We start from the raw sequence: 3,307 nt of genomic DNA, 5'->3' as shown, positions 1-3,307 counted from the left end.
CCATATACACAACACTCTACACCATACATCCTGATACACTCCGCACATAGTCCAATACACACAACCCACCCCAATGCACTTGGGGCTTCCTCCATACACACAACACTATACACCATACATCCAGATAAACTCTGCATACCCCCCATACACACCAATACACATAACACACCCAAATGCGCTCATTGCTCCCTCTATCTATAGAAAAATCTACACCATTCATCCCATTACACTCAGCATACACCCCAATATATACAACACACCCCAATACGCTCATCGCTCCCTCCATATACACAAAAAGACCTGGGGGTCCTAGTAGATGACAAACACCCCAAAACACTCAGCATACCCCCACCCCCATGCACACACACTCGTTACACTCAGCACTCTTCAATTCAAACAGAAAATGTCCAATAGATTTAGCTACGCCCTCTCCCATTTCATTACACTCAACATACAACCCAATACGCTAAACATACATCTCAATACATTCAGTACTCCACACCATACACCCCAATATTTGTGTAGATGAGCAGGTGATACTGGTGGGGGCCTTTCAGAGCTCCATGTCTGTATACACGAGCAGATGATCCTAGTGGGGGACTTTTCAAAGCTCCATGTCTGTATACACGAGCAGATGATCCTGGTGGGGGCCTTTCGGAGTTCCATGTCTGTATTCACAAGAAGGTGATCCTGGTGCGGCCTTTTCAGAGCTCCATGTCTGTATACACGAGCAGGTGATCCTGGTGGGGCCCTTTCAGAGTTCCATGTCTGCATTCACAAGCAGGTGATCCTAATGGGAACTCTCCAGAGCTCCATGTCTGTGTACATGATCAGGTAAACCTGGTGGTGCCTTTCCAGAGCTTCATGTCTGTATACGCGAGCAGACCATGCTGATGGGGACCTTTCCGAGCTCCTTGCCTGTATATATAAGCAGGTGATCCTGGTGGGGACTTTCCAGAGCTTCATGTTTGTATATACAAGCTGGTGATCCTAATGGGGACTTTTCAGAGCTCCTTGTATATATACATGAGCAGGTGATCCTGGTGGGGACTTTCCAGAGCTTCATGTCTGCATACATGAGCAGGTGATCCTGGCGGGAACTTTGCAGACCTCCACGTTTGTGTACACAACCAGGTTATCCTGACTGGTGTTTCCATAGAACACCTAATTTTTCTTAATTTTTTTATTAGCAAACACAGGACACTATAAACATCATCAATTTCATTCTCAATCCCGCAGTGCACTGGAATGCAACCAATTCATTTACAGTCTGATAGGGGACACAGTGCCTCCTGCCGCAGGAACCACAAAATGTAGGCCAAAAAGTTCTGATGCTGATGCAGTCCTGAGTCTCCCACCTGATTGGATGAGAAGACACCAGAGTTGGCTTGCAGGCTGCAATCCCCTAAAAAAAAAATCTTTGTCAGTAATTTTTCTCCTCTATGTACAACTTTAATCTGTATGTATAAATTTAAATTCTCAACCTCTATACTGACATCACAGACTCTACTACTATCCTCCAGTCACCCTTTTACTAACCTCCAGCCACTACTACTATCCTCCAGACCAGTCACCTTCCTACTAACCTCCAGCCAATCTACTACTAGCCTCCAGTCACCCTTTCCTAACCTCCAGCCAATCTACTACTAGCCTCCAGTCACCCTTTCCTAACCTCCAGCCAATCTACTACTGTCCTCCAGTCACCCTTCTAATAACCTCCAGGCACTCTACTACTATCCTCCAGACCAGTCACCTTCCTTCTAACCTTCAGCCAATCTACTACTATCCTCTAGTCACCTTGCTACTAACCTCCAGCCACTCTACTACTATCCTCAGGTCCCCCTGCTGCTAACCTCCAGCCAATCTACTACTGTCCTCCAGTCACCCTTCTACTAACCACCAGCCACTCTACTACTATCCTCCAGACCAGTCACCTTTCTACTAACCTCCAGCCAATCTACTACTAGCCTCCAGTCACCCTTTCCTAACCTCCAGCCACTCTACTACTATCCTCCAGACCAGTCACCTTTCTACTAACCTCCAGCCAATCTACTACTATCCTCCAGTCAGAGGCGTAACTAGAACCTTCAGGGCCCCGGTGCAAGAAACCATGAAGGGCCCTCTGGACCCCTGGCAAGGGCCCTTCCCTTCAAGCCTGGGGCTCTTCCCACTGATCTTTGGACCCTTTACTCTCGTTGCGGGGCCCTTTATCACGGTCCCGCAGCGAGACCCTTTCACAAGTCCTGCAAAGACAGCAGAACACAAGTGAACTGGATAGGAGGAGTGGCGGGGGCAGCATACAGAAGAACCAATCTCCTCCATTTTCCTCCTGCAGCTACAGGAGGAAAAAGGAGGACAGTGATTTCTCTACATGCTGCCCCTCCTATCCAGGTGTACAGGCGAGCCGCACAGGCCCCCTGAAGCATGGGGCCCGGTTGCAATCGCACCCCCTGCAACCCCTGTAGTTACGCCCCTGCCTCCAGTCACCTTTCTACTAACCTCCAGCCAATCTACTACTAGCCTCCAGTCACCCTTCTACTAACCTCCAGGCACTCTACTACTATCCTCCAGACCAGTCACCTTCCTACTAACCTCCAGCCAATCTACTACTATCCTCTAGTCACCTTCCTACTAACCTCCAGCCACTCTACTACTATCCTCAGGTCCCCCTGCTGCTAACCTCCAGCCAATCTACTACTGTCCTCCAGTCACCCTTCTACTAACCTCCAGCCACTCTACTACTATCCTCCAGACCAGTCACCTTTCTACTAACCTCCAGCCAATCTACTACTAGCCTCCAGTCACCCTTTCCTAACCTCCAGCTATTCTACTACTATCCTCCAGTCACCTTCCTACTAACCTTCAGCCAATCTACTACTATCCTCTAGTCACCTTGCTACTAACCTCCAGTCAATCTACTACTATCCTCCGGTCACCCTGCTACCAACCTCCATATGTTGCTGAGGTCCTCTAGTGTAGGCTCCTATAATCATACATAGGTCATGTAATATGACACACAAATCATGAGTAGCTTATGTTGGGCTCCTATAATGATATACATGGCATGGAGTTGGGACTGCGGGAAGTTAAGAATCGTGATTTTGTAAGTAGTTCAGGCTTACAGTGGCAGGTGATGGGGCTCCACAGGGTCGCACCATGCACAGGCGATGCTGGCTCTCCAGTCTACAATATGGGTTCTGGTTGGTCACACGAGAGGAGATGCCCATGCCACAAAGAGCGGAACACGCTCCCCATTCTGTGCTCCATTCAGGGCAGTTTATTGGTGCGGTCTGTGCCATTCCTTCTG

At 48.7% G+C, this 3,307-nt stretch overlaps 1 protein-coding gene across 1 annotated transcript in view; it reads right to left on the bottom strand.

The window, feature by feature from the left end:
• Positions 1 to 957: 957 nt before the first annotated feature.
• Positions 958 to 3,307, bottom strand: part of LOC309566984 (CCN family member 5-like) — a gene marked incomplete at its 5' end in the record, with an annotated part of 10,901 nt that continues 8,551 nt past the window's right edge. The window contains 2 exons of the mRNA XM_082272304.1: positions 958 to 1,405; positions 3,123 to 3,304. Of these exons, the coding sequence (XP_082128430.1) occupies positions 1,187 to 1,405; positions 3,123 to 3,304 (401 nt within the window). The 3' untranslated portion in view covers positions 958 to 1,186. The remainder of the gene's footprint in view (positions 1,406 to 3,122; positions 3,305 to 3,307) is intronic.

Source organism: Pelophylax lessonae (genome assembly GCF_965119305.1).
Source record: "Pelophylax lessonae genome assembly, chromosome: 11".
Lineage (NCBI taxonomy): Eukaryota > Metazoa > Chordata > Amphibia > Anura > Ranidae > Pelophylax > Pelophylax lessonae.
Note: the sequence above shows the minus strand (reverse complement) of the source record. Positions and strands in the feature narration are given on the sequence as shown.